Source organism: Heloderma suspectum, chromosome 5 (genome assembly GCF_057233095.1).
Source record: "Heloderma suspectum isolate Gila_16-S chromosome 5, 16-S_ref, whole genome shotgun sequence".
Taxonomy (NCBI): domain Eukaryota; kingdom Metazoa; phylum Chordata; class Lepidosauria; order Squamata; family Helodermatidae; genus Heloderma; species Heloderma suspectum.
Genome location: NC_139462.1, coordinates 160,103,611 through 160,120,648, shown reverse-complemented (window position 1 = coordinate 160,120,648; position 17,038 = coordinate 160,103,611). Strand labels below are relative to the sequence as shown.

The 17,038-nt window shown below is 44.5% G+C and overlaps 1 protein-coding gene across 1 annotated transcript in view; it reads left to right on the top strand.

Moving 5' to 3' along the window:
* The window catches only part of LOC146344721 (transmembrane channel-like protein 2), a 65,619-nt gene that overhangs the window by 42,929 nt on the left and 5,652 nt on the right, over nt 1–17,038 (top strand). The window contains exons 12-15 of the mRNA XM_084859811.1: nt 3,198–3,350; nt 7,974–8,102; nt 13,408–13,475; nt 14,979–15,218. Coding sequence (XP_084715937.1) covers nt 3,198–3,350; nt 7,974–8,102; nt 13,408–13,475; nt 14,979–15,218 — 590 coding nt within the window. The remainder of the gene's footprint in view (nt 1–3,197; nt 3,351–7,973; nt 8,103–13,407; nt 13,476–14,978; nt 15,219–17,038) is intronic.

Sequence of the window (17,038 nt, the reverse complement as noted above, 5' to 3'; positions counted from 1 at the left end):
TGGAGGGGAGGATGAAATCTCTCCCCTGAAAATAAAGAGACTTTGCTGATTCTGCAGTTACAAAAAACATGGGCTGACGTAGACATCTAGCTGCAGAGGAGACCATGACATCTGGAAGTGGCAGGCAGGCCTGAGCCAGAGAAAAAGCCTGACAGCGCCTGAAAGCCTGTGAGGTGAACGAGAATCAAATAAGCCCTCACGTAAAACAGAGGCCTTTTCAAGACTCCCCATTCCCATCTTTCCCTGTAGACATGCTAAGCAGTCTTCCCATCAGACCTAAATCTTCTGCATCATTCCCAGTTTAACATGATGTGTCAGAAGAATGGCTGGAGAAAAGCGGAGAGGGGACGCTTCCTAGCAGCTAGGCTCTCTTCAGACCGAGCGTTTTATCCCTCTACAAACTGGTCCTTTTGATTCCAGATCCTTTCTGGGATTTACACTGGCCCTGTATACAGGCATCTCTCACAGTGTGTCCCTCCGCACATTATATCTTTTCGTGGCTGTAAGAATCAGGACAGAAGGGGGCTGCTGGCTCCGTACCCCCTCCCCTCCCCTGATCATTGGTTCCTGTAACATGATTGATGGTTCCACCCATCCCTCCACTCTTCCACAGCAGGAGGGAAGTCGGAAACACTTCTAGTGGCCTGGATAGGGGGCTGTGGGAGCTGGTCCCCTCCTTCCTCCGAGGGAGAGATAGTCTTCTCGGTGGCTTACCCCGAGGTTGCTGGCGCTGCCAGTCCCTCTCTGCTAAATATGTCAGTGCATGATGGAATTAAATGCACTACATTGCTTGCACTACTGAATTTGAAGGATATACCAATTTCGGGGTTCCCAACTACAGAAGTTAAGAAATCCACAAACGGACTTGTATACAGTCAAGGCACCGAGCCATCTCTAGCATCTCGACCGCTTCACGGGGGACCGCTTCACAGGGGACACCTTCATTAGACCCGGCTTGCTCCCCCCGCTCATGCTGTTGCTCTTCCCCGTTATTCTGGTTTCCCAACAACCCTGCAAAGTGGGCTAGGAGAAGAGATAGTGGCTGGCTTTCTCTCCACCCCCGGTGCTGTTGTTGCTCTTCCTCCTTATTCTGGCTTCCCAATGACCCTGCAAGGTGGGCTAGGAGAAGAGATAGTGGCTAGCTAGGTGGGAGGGAGTACTATGGAAAACTGCCTTATCTAAAACAACTCCATACCCAAAAAGGAAACCATTAAAAATGACCATTCCAAGCTCTGCATGATGAATTTATTCAGGGGAGGAGAAAAGGCACTTTAATACCCGCTGAAATCCTAACTGTCAAGCCTTTCTCCTGCGTGGCTGAGAAGGGAGACTCCCCCATCCACCCTGGGAGGAAAAAAGCCCATCAGTCTGGTGAGCAAAAGGAAGAAGCAGCAATCAGTGAAGTCAATGGAGGGGGGGGTTCACAGTAAATGCATTGAAGGGGATGGGAGACCTTAAGGCTGCTACTCTAAGTAGACTTACAGTGCACTCCTATGCATGCCTACTCAGAAGCAAGCCACACAGATTTCAATGGCACTTACTCCCAGGAAAGGAAAACCTTACAGCCAATGAGTTTACTCAGAAGTAAGCATTGCTATGTTCAGAGGGATCTTGGAGAAGCATTTGGGATGGTTAACCGCTTTACAGTTCAAGCGCCCCCCGTAGTGGAATTGGAGAGAGGCAGAAACCCCCACCCTCCCTCCGATTTGTTCTCATGATAGTGTTATTCATCACCACCCAGCAACACCCCCTAGCACATGCCCACACAAAGGAGGACAAAACACTAAAGGGGAAATACACAGGGTGGAAATGGCAATTTCAGTAGCAAGCACAGAAAATGCCGGGTTTTCCCCATACTTGGATAACACAGGAAGAGCGGAGGGAAGGTGTGAGATAGCAGCAGGAGAGCAGCGGTGTCATCTAAAGCTCCCGTGAAAACCAGTAATTAAAGAAGAACAATCCTGCTAAAAAAAACAAGGTGTGAAGACAGCCATAGTCTAGTGGGTCTGCCTAGACCTTATAGCAGCCTTTTCCAACCTAGTGCTCTGCAGATGTTTTGGACTTCAATTCCCATTAGCCCCAGCCAGCATGGTGAATGTTCAAGAATGCTGTGAGTTGTGGCACAAAACATCTGGAGGGCTGGGGTAGCCTACCTTATTGTGTTACAAAATCTACCCCAGACTAAGAGGGAGAATTGGAAAGATTCAGGTTAACAGTCAGTCAGGTTTTGTACAAAGCTATACAAAACTGGTCAACTCCCCAAACACTTACTGAGATCTACTCCTACTAAGTGAGATCAATCAAAGGACTTTTCTTTATCATAGCAAGGCACTGGGGCAAATAAATTCAACAGAGTTGAACTATATCCAGAATGCAAACACTCATTTGTACCGCTTAGTGTTACATGACATCCACCCTCGCTATCAGCCCTACCACTAACACCCAAATTTCCATTGTAGGAGAGCTGCTTTATTTTCATTCTCATCCATGGTTGGTCAATGTCTTTGGAATGCCTTGCCCACTCAAACATATCTTCAAAACATAATACACAGCATTTGCTTCCCTGGTAGCTTACTCTGGATAATAAGGGTTAGGGATGCTGGAGAAATTCAAGACCGACTAAAATGAGTTCTAGGTTGGATTTCTAAGAATCCAACCTGCAGAATTTGCTGCGGACTGGCCCCCTCAGGCCGCATGGAGTCTGTGGACTTTTTGATCTTTTTTTTTTTTTTACTTTCCTGAAATTTACGCAAATTTATTCATAGGAAAATACGTGGGTTTCTGCTGATACCTATGCCATCCTGTAAAATATACACAGGAAAAAGTTGAATGGAATGGGCGACAATACCTACAATAAATGTTACATGCTAATGTATATTACATAAATTGTTGCAGATCCTCTTATGGAATTATTTGCGTATTTTTCTGCACAATGAAAAAAATTTAATCCATCCATGAATGGATGCCAGAACGAACACCACACAATTCACAAAACACACACAGGATGGATTCACAAAATCCAGGCATTCCTAATAAGGGTTTAAGATCTTTGTATTTTTTTTAACTTTTTATTTTTTTTTTAATATTAAATCATTTGTGTTTGTGCTACAGTCGTATGGATGGACGTTGAAGCCCTAGCATATATTTTAGAAAACCTAAGTAATTTTATTATAATACAAATGTATCTTCTGTTGTAGCTGGCTGAAGAAGGCGTAATCAGGAACATCACACACTGGACCATCCTAACATACCATAATTCCTCTGCAGGGAACAGCAGTGCTGTTGCTCCACCTCCTATGAATCCAGCAGATGTGCCTCGAGGACCTTGTTGGGAAACCACTGTGGGGATAGTAAGTGCTTAGAGGGGACTGCTTTTTACAGTGCCTCAGGCAGTGCCCTGGCAGTGTGCCTCATTTAACCAGGATCAGGGACACCTTTGGTTGGAATGACTTGGAGTGTACAGCCCTGACACTTCTGTATCATCTGTAGCCTGATCTCATGGAACACTTGAGTGCTGCCTTAAACTTCCTGAGAAGACGAAGGGCTACAAATATGTAATCAGATACTACTGGTACACGCACACACACGCACGCACGCACACAGAGTCCCTAGCTGGACTCTGAGCTGAGCTGAAACTGCTCCTCTCCTGTGCAGGCCTATCACTGTAATGGACCTGGGAGTCTCAGCAATGGCATGGAAGTTCTTTATTTACCAGGTCAAGTGTCTAGTGCACAAAGATTACCTCAGGGTAAGTCTGTCACAATAAATTATTCAAACAGTGTCAGAATCAAAATCAAACTCCATGACTCACCCTGTACAATAGGTGGTATATAGATCAGGGTGTCCTGCAGGCAATGGAGCAGCTAGGAAAATTTAGACCCTGGACATAATGGTCTGGAGCGGGGTGGGGGACACTTCAGGTCGCCATGTGTATTACTTCACACAACTAACATTTCTCTTCCGCCCTCCCACTGCCATTCCGTGCTTTGCAATTGCTTCGACATTCCTGATACGTGAAACAAACAAAAAACAAAACAGCTGTGTACCAACCCCCCCACCCAGAAATACTCTGAGCATGTGCAGTTTTGCATTTTAAACCCACTTAAATCATAGTGCCATCATGCTATGAGTGAGATAGCTAACATCCAGCATTTCTTTAACAGCAACGTTTAGGGCCTAGAATTATGTAGATGTTGATTTCCTAGATCCCTATAAAGCAAATACCCTCTCCCACATAGCTTCTAGCTATGGGCACCACATTTTTAGAAGGATGCAGACAAACTGGAGAGGGTTCAGAGGAGGGCAACAAAGATGATCAGGGGACTGGAAACAAAGCCCTATGAGGAGAGACTGAAAGAACTGGGCATGTTTAGCCTTGAGAAAAGAAGACTGAGGGGAGTTATGATAGCGCTCTTCAAGTACTTGAAAGTTTGTCACAGAGAGGAAGGCCAGGATCTCTTCTCGATCATCCCAGAGTGCAGGAGACAGAATAATGGGCTCAAGTTACAGGAAGCCAGATTCCAGCTGAACATCAGGAGAAACTTCCTGACTGTTAGAGCAATACGACAATGGAACCAATTACCCAGGGAGGTGGTGGGCTCTCCCACACTGGAGGCGTTCAAGACAAGGCTGGACAGCCATCTGTCAGGGATGCTCTGACCTGGATTCCTGCATTGAGCAGTGGGTAGGACTCGATGGCCTTGTAGGCCCCTTCCAACCCTACTATTCTATTCTATGATTCTATGATAGCTTCTACAGAGCCAAAGCACTCATCATTTGTCTGCATCACAGCTTTTATACTGTGCAGCTGAGCACTCGGCACTAGCCAGTAGGAAACTTTGGAGATGCTCTTCTTGACCAGACCAATCACTTAAGGGTTTTCTGTCAACAGCAGCAGATTGTTAGGTGTCTATGTTGCAGAACCTGATCTCTTATTACTGTGGCCTTCCTGATCAGAACTCTGATAGGGTTATGTGCCTACCTGCCCCAATCTGGTAAGGGGTGAGCTATTTCTGACAAAGTCCCATGGAAGGGGAAAGTCCCCAACTGCTCATATATACCTGTACTCCCACAAATAAGGACCCTACCTTCACAGAGATAGCCTGGCTGCAATTATCCATGCACTGATAACCTCCTGTCTGGATTACTGCAATGCATTATACGTGGGGCTGTCTTTGAAGATGGCCTGGAAACTTCAGTTAGTGCAGAATAAAGCAGCAAGCAGTGAAAGCTGGTGGCTCCAGTGCTAGTAGGCTGGTGAATCCGCTCCGGTCAGAATCTGCTTTCGGTCAGAACCAGTCAAAACTCTAAAGGAGCTATCCAAGGTGCACCTTGGGTAGCTCCTTTAGAGTTCTGACTGGTTCTGACTGAAACCCGGAGCGGATTCATCGCCCCACTGGCATTGGAGCCACCACCACCACCCCACTGGCAGCAAAGCTGCTTATTGGGATCGGATGTTCTGAATATATTACTCCAGCGCTGCATCAACTGCTCTGGTTGCCAGTTAGTTTCTGGGCCTAATTCAAAGTGTTGGTGCTGACCTTTAAAACTCTAAACAGCTTAAGACCAGTGTACCTGAAGGAACACCTTCTCCCATATCTTAAGACCTTCCTGTTCCAGCCGGCATTTAGTCTTCAATGTGTTGCTGTGATGATTAATTTTACTGCTGGTGCTTTAATATTTTTTAATACTTTTAGGGCACAATCCTACGACACTTCCTATGTGTTGTCCGGCCGCCCCTTCCCGCTCTCCAAGGTCCCGTGGTTAGACAGCTGAAATAGGCTGTCTTAGCCGCAAAAGCAGGGCAGCAGGGGTGCAGAGGAGATCCGGTCCTCACCACTCCTCCCACCCTGCACTGGATAAGCGGTCGCCCCCAGGATCAGAGGCGACTGTCAATCCAGATAGGATTGCTCCCTCCAGGTGTAATCCTATGCAAGTTTAGATGGAAAAAAAGGCCTACAATTCCCAGCATGCCCCAGCCACCATAGCTGGCTGGGGCATGCTGGAAGTTGTGGGCCTTTTTTCCGTCTAAACTTGCATAGGATTGCGCCTTTAAAGTTTTAATGTTTTAGGGAACAATCCTATGCATGTTTAGACAGAAATATAAGTCCTACAACCCCCAGCATCCATTTTCCTGCCGATTGTACTGTTGTAGTTGTGGATGCCATTTCTACCACTTCCGATTGCTAGCCTTCTCTCCACCTCCTTCCTCAGCAATCCTGATATAGATAACATATCATAAAGAAAGTGTTATCTGTATCTACATTGCCATTGTGTACATATGCTGCCCTGAACTAGCATCACATGCGGCCGTCAGGGCTGAAAACATTATGTACCTTTGCTTTAAAATTAAAGCTTCCTGTTCTAGGTTCAACCCATTTTATTGCTCCTTGGTCACTGTGGCTTGGGGATTATTTCCCCTTATTTGGACAGTTTTTCTCCCCTATGGGGCAGGGTGGAGGGTGATTATAAAATTATTTTCCATTATTTAGATATTTCTGGCAATAAGAATGTGGGCACAGAAAGGGTTACAGGCCATGAAACTGAACCACTGGAGACATCTAGTGGTCATAGTACAAGAGAAAAGTAGGCACGGCCTGCAATGGAATCTTCATATGACCAAAAAGAAAGCAGGTTTGAAGCAGAAGAAGTTAAGAACTTGGTGGAATTCAAAAACAGAAAAGCAGTTGGAAGAATGGTTGGAGAGAGAAGAACAGGCACAGAGAGAAGGGAGGAACTACACATTATGAAACAAACATGGGTTTCGAGTCTCCAGTTTGCCTCATAACACTAATATTTCAGGAAAGACTTGGCTGGTGCAAAAGCCACTATCACATCCATCACCAGACATGTGTTTGTGGAAACATATTCCCTGGCATAACATATTGTTCTGCCATAAGGGTGAGCCATGAAAGAGAGAGAAATAGAAAAGCAGAAGACCCAGGCCTAGTTCTGAAGTGATAAGTCTGTGTCTGGACTGTACCAGTTGAGACTAAGATGGGAGCTCACATGACTGACTGCTCTGCATACAAAAAATTACCTGCCCCTAGAGAACAGGCGTGTTGCAAAGAAGACTGCTCTGACATCTAATTTTCTACATACAAGAAGGTTCTGTATCTGCACCGCTTAGTCATGTGAATTTCCTCCTCCTACAGCAGGGATGGGCAATTTGTGGTCCTCCAGATGTTTTGGCCTACAACTCCCATCAGTCCTAGCCAACATAGCCAATGGCAGGGGATGATGTGAGTTGCAGGCCAAAACATCTGGAGGGCTACAAGTTGCCACCCCTTGACCTACACAATGAAGTCCTGCAGCACACACAGATTTACTCCCTTGAAAAGAGTAAGAACATATCAGTTGACCAGCATCTATAACAAGGAAAATAGCAGCATCAGAAACACAACACAGCGATGGATCAGCCTGAGGCTTCCAGAGACAGATGTTGCTTCCACTCTAAAGCCCTTTACTCTTTTCAAATCTGCTTTAAAATGAGTTTTGCTAGAGCTTGGGAATTTGAGGAGCCATTTGGCTGTGCTGTGATTTGGACAAATGCAATTGTGCTCAAAGGCTTCTGAGTTAGGAACTGAGTTTAAGTTCAGTGACAGTGTACCAGTAAGGCACCTAACCTGGTCTCCAAAGCCGAGGGAAGATTTGAAAGGACATTTTAGAGCCACTGAATTAGTGACACACAGCTAGGTTTCCCGTACATTCTTTCTTGTTTCCAAATGTCTATTTCAGCCTCCCTCAACCTGATGTCGTCCATATGTTTTGAACTACACCCCCCAGCGTTCCTAACTGCTGGCCATACTGGCTGGGGCTGATGGGAGTTCAAGTCCAAACTATCTGGGGGGCACCAAGTTGGGTAAGGCTGGTCTGTTTCATCATAAAATAAGAAATGCAGAGGAGAGAGTCTCAGAATACAGATTGCAAATGATCCCAGCTAAAATTTCTCTCATTTTTTTGTTCTATTGCAGGAATTTGTGAGGCTCACTGTATCTGATATACTCGTGACATTTGTAACGATACTAGTGGGAGATTTCCTCCGTGCTTGCTTTGTCAGATTTGTAAACTATTGCTGGTGCTGGGATCTAGAGGCTGGATTTGTAAGTAAACAATTTGTATATGAATCATTGTATTCAGCTTATAATAGATTTTAACAAAAGCTTTGAGCCACATTTTGATTTTGTGTGCCTATGTATATATTTTTTCCTCTAGGAAAAGGCTGGCCTAACTTCTCACAGGGAGACAAGTTATGGCTTATAATTGTGTTATACCCTGAATACATCAACAGCAACCACTTATTACCACTTGTACAAACCTATACACATTCTGTCTAATCCAGTTTCAGACTCCACCAAGTAAGGGCGTACTCCTGTGCATGTTTAGACAGGAAAAAAGTCCTACAAATCCCAGCATTCCCCAGCCAACCATGCTGGCTGGGGAATGCTGGGAGTTGTAGAACTTTTTTCTGTCTAAATATGCATAGGATTGCGCCCTAAAATTATCATTGTAAATAAATGATGCAAACAAGGGAATGGAACAGAAGGAGTTATCCTTAAAATATCCCAAACAAGCATTGTGGCAGTAATCTCATGGATTGTAATTGGCTAACATCTGCAAGTCCTCCAATTACTTGTTATTATGCCATATAGCAAGTGGAACCTGGCACATTTTTGCTCAGTCACATTCCAGGATGTGCTAGGACATACATTGAGTCATTGTGCCATCATTAGAGATGTGAAGGCTTGGAGCTGGGGAAAACCCAAAAAATGCTGGGGAAAATACATGGGTTTTTCCCCAAATCCCGGGGTGGGGGGATTGTTGTTTTTGAAATGTTCTGTTCCCCCCACCCCTTCCCATTTTTCTAGTTTTTCCTCCAGGCCTTAACATCTCTAGCCATCAAATTTAAATGTGTTGCAGAATCATACACTCCCAAATTAGGTACTTCCAGTCCCCCTTTCTCATAGCTTCCCCCCCTCCAAGAGACACACTTTTAACTCCCCTATTCTCTTTCCAAAGATTACTGCTCAAATGTCCCCATTACACAGGCACTATTCCATCTGTATTATGCTCTATCTACTCTGCAGTAGTCTGTCCTGCATGGTTTTAAAAGCTAAGAAGGTAAAGATAAGCTAGAAAAATACAGTAGCCATACAATCTTAGATTATCAAGAGTTCAAAATGAGCCTCAGCAGCATGTAAACAGCTACATGGTACCTTCATGTTCAAGTGTGTGCATTGAAATGCATGTGCAATAGAGAAAATATTATTCTCTCCCCCTGGTCCCCAGCCCACCCCATTCAGATTTTTAACTTGGGGATCCAGGGGGTGGGGGGAATGAAATCTAGCAACTCAGAGCCAAACTAGGTGTGACATTAAATCAGGGGTGCAGAACTTCTTTCAGCCCAAGGGCCAAAGTCCATTTTGGAGAAGCTCTCGGGGGCCACATTTCAGTGGTGGGCAGAGCTGAAGGCAAAAGGGCAGGGTCAAAATACAAAAAGTACCAGCCTATTTGAGCATAAAGCTCTTACTGATAGTAATGAAGCCTTTGGAGAGACATTTCTACCGTTTAGAATGAGGGAAAACTGCACAAAATCCAGGAAAACACCAAATGATTGGTGGTTGTGGGAAAGGGGGCATGTCCTCCTGGGCAACCACAGAGGGTCAGATTGGGACCCCGGGCCTGAGGTTTCGCAAACCTGTGCTAAATGAATCATTAGAAACTATGACAGGGCTTTGGGAACATTTAGTAGTTCATCACATGAGGCTGAAATCCCACATCCTTACCTGGGTTTTACGGTTTCTTTGCAAGATTACGAAGGGCTCCTTTAAACAGGGGGATATGTGATTTGAATTGAAAACTCCCTTTCTAGGCAATGTTCTGTATGTTTCATTATACAGTGCCATTTATAGTGCAATGCTGTCATTACACACTGCTGATATCTTCCAGTAACATTTCTTACCAGCCTTATAACCCCGATCATTTTAAAAATGGGATAAAGCCAAAAAAGCATGGGAGCCACTCTGGAGATTCATGATGTCATGTAAAGGACCTGCAAACTTCCATGAGTGACCAATCACAAGCACACAATACAAGCCTTGTGTAGTAATGCTCTCAATTCCAGGTGTTGGCGGGAGGCCATTTTCATTGTGGCCACAGTACATGGGGAGGATGAACCCTTCCTTCACCAGCCCAATGCAATCCACCCCACAACACCCCAGCTTTGAGCCTTAGAAAAAAGCTCCCATTCACACCAATGGGAGCTTCTCCCCCCGCGCTCTGAAGGGGCGGGGAGGAGATTTTGTTGGGATCGTAGTTGGGAAGAAAAGAGTTAAAACTCTCCATGTGCTGCAGTCATGACGAATATCGGTCCTCTGTGCACCAATTGATTATTTTTTAATTATGTGGTTTCTATGATGTGATTAGCATCATGTCTATTTTTGGCTCTTTCACTAATTTCAACACAGCATTTCCCCACAGGCAAAAATCAGGACACCAAAAATAGGGGCAGTGATTTACCAGGGACAGGTTCCAGAAAATAAAGATGGCCCCTGCGAAAGAGGGATACAGTTGGAACATACGACAGATGCAGTTAGTCACATTCATACTAAGCTAGATAGACAACATGGAGTCATTATCAGACAGCTCATTATATTCCTCAGTTTTATATAGCATCTGTAATTCTTCTTTCCTGACAACCCCAACATGATGTAATTATCCATCTACTGATAGAATCATAGAATCATAGAATAGTAGGGTTGGAAGGGGCCTACAAGGCCATCGAGTCCAACCCCCTGCTCAATGCAGGAATCCAAGTCAGAGCATCCCTGACAAATGGCTGTCCAGCCTCATCTTGAAGGCCTCCAGTGTGGGAGAGCCCACCACCTCCCCAGGTAATTGGTTCCATTGTCGTATTGCTCTGACACTCAGGAAGTTTTTCCTGATGTTCAGCCGGAATCTGGCTTCCTGTAACTTGAGCCCATTATTCCGTGTCCTGCACTCTGGGATGATCAAGAAGAGATCCTGGCCTTCTTCTCTGTGACAACCTTTCAAGTACTTGAAGAGCGCTATCATATCTCCCCTCAGTCTTCTCTTCTCAAAGCTAAACATGCCCAGTTCTTTCAGTCTCTCTTCATAGGGCTTTGTTTCCAGTCCCCTGATCATCTTTGTTGCCCTCCTCTGAACCCTCTCCAGTTTGTCTGCATCCTTCTTAAAGTGTGGTGCCCAGAACTGGACATAGTACTCCAGATGAGGCCTAACCAGTGCTGAGTAGAGGGGAACTAGTACTTCCCGGGATTTGGAAGCGATGCTTCTATGAATGCAGCCCAAAATAGCATTTGCCTTTTTTGCAGCCACATCACATCACATGATACTGGTTTATGTCCTTCCAGCTTGTCCCTGCAGTGAATGAAAAACAGCCTCAAGTAACACAGATTGTTTCAGTAATCCTATCATGGTACTCCCAATATACCACCATAAGTGTTCTAACCAAGATCTGCACTCCACCTATTCCCCAGTTTTGGATAATGGCACCATCATCACTTATATGGCACTTATTTCTCTAATAAGTCACAGTTTATGGTGGAGGCTTGGTTCAGTGGGAGGATATGTAATATGCTATCCATAGATGTGAATGGATATTTGTGTATCTTTATGCATTTATTTGTATAAATACAAGAAGAATTTATTTTGCCTGAAATGCAGAATTTACAAGGGATCCTATACTGCTCCACACAGGTGACATATGCTCCATCCAACCAATGTTTTACAAATATTCAGATTGCCATTGAAAAGGAACTGATTTTTAGCCCACTTTTCAAACATATGTAATGCTATCAAAAAGAGAATCTGTGCTGAGGTCTGCACATCGCATTGACATGCACCTGATCATCTCAGTGAATGCTAATCATGGTGAGATTAGATTAACATGGATGGATGAACAACTGCAGCTATCACAAACCAACAATGTGATGAGAATACATCCTAAAATTGTCAACAAAAGGGGAACAGTCCTCAGGCAGAAAAAAGCACCTTCAGCAGGCCCTGAACTACAAACCAGCCTTCCACATGCTACCCAGTAGCAACAACATATCCTCACATTCCACACTGGATGGAATTCAGTAAAGGGTAGAGTAGGAAAGCGTGTGCCCATGTTTAAAATGTCAGAGAACGCTGGAATATGGAATATTGAGCTAATGCTCTAAAACTAAAACCACACCTTCCCTCAACACATCAGTTTTGAAGGACAGGTGAAAGGAAATGTAGAACCGAAATACTAAGTACTCGACAACTGAACTGAACCCAGTAACCTGGTTCACATGTAATGACAACCCAGGGTACAGGCTGAGTATGGGTTGTTGTTGAATCGTGGGTTGTCTCTGCATGTGAACCTTGCACTATGGTTACATGCATTACCAGGCCAATATGTTCAGAACAGTTGAAACAGCAAGAAAAAATAATATGATCACTATAAACAAATAAACAAACTTCACACACTGCCTGACCCCAATATATTAGTTTGGTGTGAAAAAGAGCAACTACTATTTGAGGTGGGATCAATGCCTCATGACTACAGCAGAAATAATACTTTCATTTTAGTGTTAATATCTTTTTCCTTTGCTTTGTTAATCAGTGATGTGTCTTTTCTTTCTAGCAAATAGAGATGCTTCTGAGACTGTCCTGTGCCTACCTGCAATATTCCCTGGACCCTCACATTGAGGACATACCTATATACTGACAGAGTTAGGCTTTAATCAGGCCTGCAAGGGACCTTCTCTATTTGATGGGCATCAAATGGTGGTGGATACATCTAACACGGTGCCTTACTTTTTGGAGTTTCAGCCTCTCCCACTGCACAATTTGGAAGTTGCTGTTAAGAACGTATCCCAGTGCACAATTTGTCTGGGCAGACATTTTATAGGACATGATGGCATACAAACTTTTGGAAGAAAAAAATACACACTCACACACAACCATATGTACAATGCTCAGATAGATGGTTACCTCTTTCCTTATTTATATAGATCGTAATGACAGGGATAGAAAATGACTACTTTTTTTCTTTTTTGATGTGTGTGCGCTAGAAGTAAATTTTTATCCCTATTTCTCAGTTTCAAAACCAAAAGCTTTTTACGAATTCAATTGTGCAAGTCCTAATGATAATTGTGTAACGTCTAATTCAACAACTGTTGAATTAGGAATCTACTTTTTGAGATGAGGGGATCACTTATCACTATACCCCTTCATTCAGATAATCCAAACGTTAAAAGGAGGGAATAGAGCAATCCCACTCTTTGTTTGTTTGATGTTAATTTCAGCTGAGGATTCTTTATTTTTTACCTTGAATTTTCTTTAAGCTTACCCACTAGCAAGATTTAGCATTGAGTCATATTCCCTCTTTTCTTACAGCCTTCGTATGCAGAGTTTGACATTAGTGGTAATGTGCTGGGTTTGGTCTTCAACCAAGGAATGATCTGGTAACATATTTTTGTCTATTAATGCCTTTAACTCGATAAACTACCAAATGAAATTATAAGCACTAAGCAGAGGAGGACTGTTGTGTATTTTGTTATTGTGGCATGTCTGATCACCCAGTGTGATATGGCATTACACATTTTGATAAATTTTAATTACTGCAGTAGTTTCAAAACTTTTCATCTTCCACACACACCAAAAGATTCAACCCCTTGATATCCTAAAACTAACCAAATACAAAAACGGAGGACAGCTCTGTTCCTTCACAGCCAGTATTGTTTTGTTCAGTGGGGAACCCCTGCTAATGTTTCAAGGAACCCCAGGATTCCCAGATCATCTGAAAAACATTTCTACCAAAAAGAAATTTCTGCAGTCTCTCTAGGCTTCATGAACTGAAGCAATGGATTCATAGTACAAGCCTATGCATGTTTACTTGGAAGTGCTTCCTACTGTGTTCAGGGGGCATACTTCCAGGCAAGGGTGTGTAGGATTATGCTATAATTCTTTCAGGGTACAATCCTATGCATGTTTAGACACAGAAAATTCCTACAACTCCCAGCATTCCCCAGCCAGCCATGCTGGCTGGGGAATGCTGAGAGTTGTAGGAATTTTTTCTGTCTAAATCTGCATAGGATTGTGCCTTTAGAGGAAAAAAAAAAAGTAGAAAGAAATCCCTTGGGACGCTTTCCTAAACGTATATCTTAAAAAGGCCTGCCAGTGGGAATGCTACCTGATAATGCAAATGGACAGAGAGATACCTACAAGCTGAGCACTTTGCATGAAAAATCAAAATTATTTGCATAGCATCAACTTCATTAAATGAGGTTTCCTTGCCATGATTTATTTCACTTCCTAGATTGAAGAATTAATGCCTTGTTTGGTAAAGAGGGCATGAAGGGAAGGGGATGCAACATGGATGGGGAATGTGTGGCCCTCCAGATGTTGTTAGCCTGCAATTGCCATCAGCCCTAGCCAGCATGGCCGGTGGTGAGGGATGATAGGAGTTGCAGTCCAACAGCCACAAGTTACCCATTTCTGGGGCATCCAGACAAATGGGCAAGGCTCTGCCTTCCTTCTTTGGCCAGCCATTTCAAGAAGGGACAGCAGGGAACTTCGAAGAACTCAAAGCAGTGAGAGTACAAGTTAAGAGGGTTATGGGAACTGTGTGTATTGGGGGCAGGAGGGAAAATGAATAAGTACTGATTTCTCTTTGGCTGAAACTTTCTCTAAGTCTTGAAAATAAAGGTCTTAAGGGCCAGAAGAGGCTGGAAATATGGTGCAACCTATATATATAGCATGCTACTTCAGGCATACACATGTATTCTCTACAGCTCCTGGGGTCAGTTTCCAGGTTTATGGATTCCAGCTTTGATGTGGGTCATTTCCCTTAATGGAATACCTGGTTCCTGTGTTCCTCTATGATTTGCCTTTCCAGAAGCATACAGCTAAAGCCTTCATAAAAAGCAGTTTCTATATTTCTCCCTCCCTCTCTCTCTTCCTCACAGGATGGGGTCCTTCTATGCACCAGGTCTTATAGGTATAAACGTGCTCCGTTTATTAACCTCCATGTATTTCCAGAGCTGGGCTGTTATGAGCAGCAACGTTCCACATGAGCGAGTGTTCAAAGCCTCCAAATCCAATAATTTTTATATGGGACTCTTGCTGTTGATCCTGTTCCTAAGTGTGTTGCCAGTCGCCTACACCATAATGTCGCTGCCTCCCTCCTTCGACTGTGGACCATTCAGGTACTGGATGATCCTGCTAATCAATGCAAACCTACCTAGCATGTGACCAGCTGTTCTGTCCTGTTCATTTGTACTGTTGTGCATGCGGCAATCTACCTTTCTAAGGGTGCAATCCGATGCATGTTCAGACAGACAAAAGTCCTACAACTCCCAGCATGCCCCAGCCAGCCATGCTGGCTGGGGCATGCTGGGAGTTGTAGGACTTTTGTCTGTCTGAACATGCTTCAGATTGCACCCTTAAGACCCAATTCTATGCATGCTTACTCAGAATTAAGCTGCACTGAGTGCAATGAGCCTTATTCCCAGGTACGTGGATGTATAATGCTGTTTTCTCCTAACTCTCAAATGTTAGTGTCTCCCATAATTACATACCCAATAGATAAAAGAACCAGAATCATTGCTGTAAGTTTCAGTTTTCTAGAAAATGTACTTTAAAGTTTAACCAGTAACAGCAGAGGGGCTGAAAACGCCCTCGATTTGGCTGACATGATTTTGACATCATCACTCTGTTCTCCAGCTACTGCAGATCTGTCTAGAGCAAGTTTCCCCAACCTGGTGCCCTCCAGATGTTTTAGACTACAACTACCCCCATACCTGACCATTGGCAATGGTGGCTGGGAGCAAGAGAGTACAGGGCTGCTGCACCTTTATTAGTTGTATAGAAGAGGGAATTTCAACAGCAGTAGCTTGTCATCCAAGCCTTGTGTTACACAACTACATTAAAGGTGCAGGAGTCCTGTTCTCTTCTGCATCCAGCTACCCTAGGCTAGGGAGAAGATGTACAGAGCATATATAGAAGCTGCCTGAGCTTTATAGAGAGATTTAGGTGTAGGTGGGTTTTCAGTCTCTCTCTCCCTCCCTCCCCTGCCTTTTTGGATAGCTGTGCTATCACCTATCAAGCGAGAGGGCTGCAACCTTTTAGGAGGGAGGAAGAAGGGGGCTGTGTTCCTCCAACTACTCGTATTGACAGGGCTGGCCCTACAATTGGGCAGAGTGATGCAGTCACCTCAGGCAGCAGATGCTGGGAGGCAGCAGCAAGGTGTCAGAAGAGAGGCCTGTGTACCATGCGGCCTGTTCTGTGCCCCTACCTTACCCTACTGCTTTCAGATGCAGTGAAAGATGCCATCCCACCATCAGTGCTGAAGACAGATTAATCTGCCAGTCTGGTCTGCTTTTGTAAGTGGAATGGGAGGGGTGCTACCTTGTTCTTTGCCTCAGACAGCAATATATCTTGGGCCTGCCCTGCTTACCCATCTGGACTCTCCCCATCTCTCTTCTGCCTTTCTGCTGCCCCTTTGTAGGCCACACATAACACAGCAGGCCTTTTGAGGATGAGAATCCTGCAGTCCTTATTTGGGAGGGAGATGGGGGACACTGATGAACTTACCTCCATCTCTAGGAATCCTGGTGGAGGCTGGACTGGTGGAGAGCAGAAGGCAGGGAACAGCATCCAAGGGGAGGGATTTGCTAGGGCTGAGGGAAAAGAGAGGCCATAGATGATTTGTAGTCTGATGTGGGTGTTCGGCGGTCTTGATAGTCTCCCTTGTTGCATAGGGAGGCTGGGTGGCAAAGGAGACAGGAGGAAAGATATCTATGAAATGTGAGGAAGGGAAGTGATGGATGGATTGAAGCTCCTTTCACTTGCTGGCTCAGTCATGGTGGGCTGGGGAGCAATGCTCATCTCAAGGCATTTCACGGTTTGGACACAAAAGAGATACTAGAGGGACCTGGGACATGGTTGAATTCAGGTTATTTGTTGTTTTTGTCTCCCTTCACACACGCGCGCACACACACACACACACACAAAAGGGAGGTGTCAC